Source organism: Buceros rhinoceros, unplaced genomic scaffold (assembly GCF_000710305.1).
Source record: "Buceros rhinoceros silvestris isolate BGI_N320 unplaced genomic scaffold, ASM71030v1 scaffold20886, whole genome shotgun sequence".
NCBI lineage: Eukaryota > Metazoa > Chordata > Aves > Bucerotiformes > Bucerotidae > Buceros > Buceros rhinoceros.
In genome coordinates, this window is record NW_010416029.1 from 574 (window position 1) to 1,193 (window position 620).

The 620-nt window shown below is 59.4% G+C and overlaps 1 protein-coding gene across 1 annotated transcript in view; it reads left to right on the top strand.

Moving 5' to 3' along the window:
* Positions 1-487: 487 nt before the first annotated feature.
* LOC104494779 (probable inactive glycosyltransferase 25 family member 3) overlaps positions 488-620 on the top strand; it is a gene marked incomplete at its 3' end in the record, with an annotated part of 2,401 nt that continues 2,268 nt past the window's right edge. Inside the window, exon 1 of the mRNA XM_010137661.1 lies at positions 488-600. Coding sequence (XP_010135963.1) covers positions 518-600 — 83 coding nt within the window. The remainder of the gene's footprint in view (positions 601-620) is intronic.

Below are 620 nucleotides of genomic sequence, written 5' to 3' on the forward strand. Positions count from 1 at the left end.
GACCTGCGGCCAGGCTGCAGGGATGGGGGGCGAGATCCCTGGGACAGCCTGGCTGGCGGCGACACCGGGAAAGAAATAACCGGTTTGTGTTCCCCTCCTGCCAGCGCAGCCTTGGTTCCTTCAAATTACATGTTGTGCTCCAAAGTGACATTATATGTTAGGTTCCCAGTCGGTCGCTGGCTCAGCCTCTTGGCCCCAGGAGCATTTCCAGTGCGGGGAGGGGGCTGTGCTTGTCCCTTGGTGGGGGGAACCCCCAGAAGCTCACCGGGAAAGAAATAACCGGTTTGTGTTCCCCTCCTGCCAGCGCAGCCTTGGTTCCTTCAAATTACATGTTGTGCTCCAAAGTGACATTATATGTTAGGTTCCCAGTCGGTCGCTGGCTCAGCCTCTTGGCCCCAGGAGCATTTCCAGTGCGGGGAGGGGGCTGTGCTTGTCCCTTGGTGGGGGGAACCCCCAGAAGCTGGTGTCCCCTCACCCCAGGTGCGCAACAGACCACAACTCGGACAACACAACAGCGATGCTGCAGGAATGGCTGGGGGCGGTGGGGAAGGACTATCACTCGGTGGTCTGGAAGGTGCAGGAGGAGCCCAGGAGAGGCTGGTGCAGGTTGATTTGCTCAT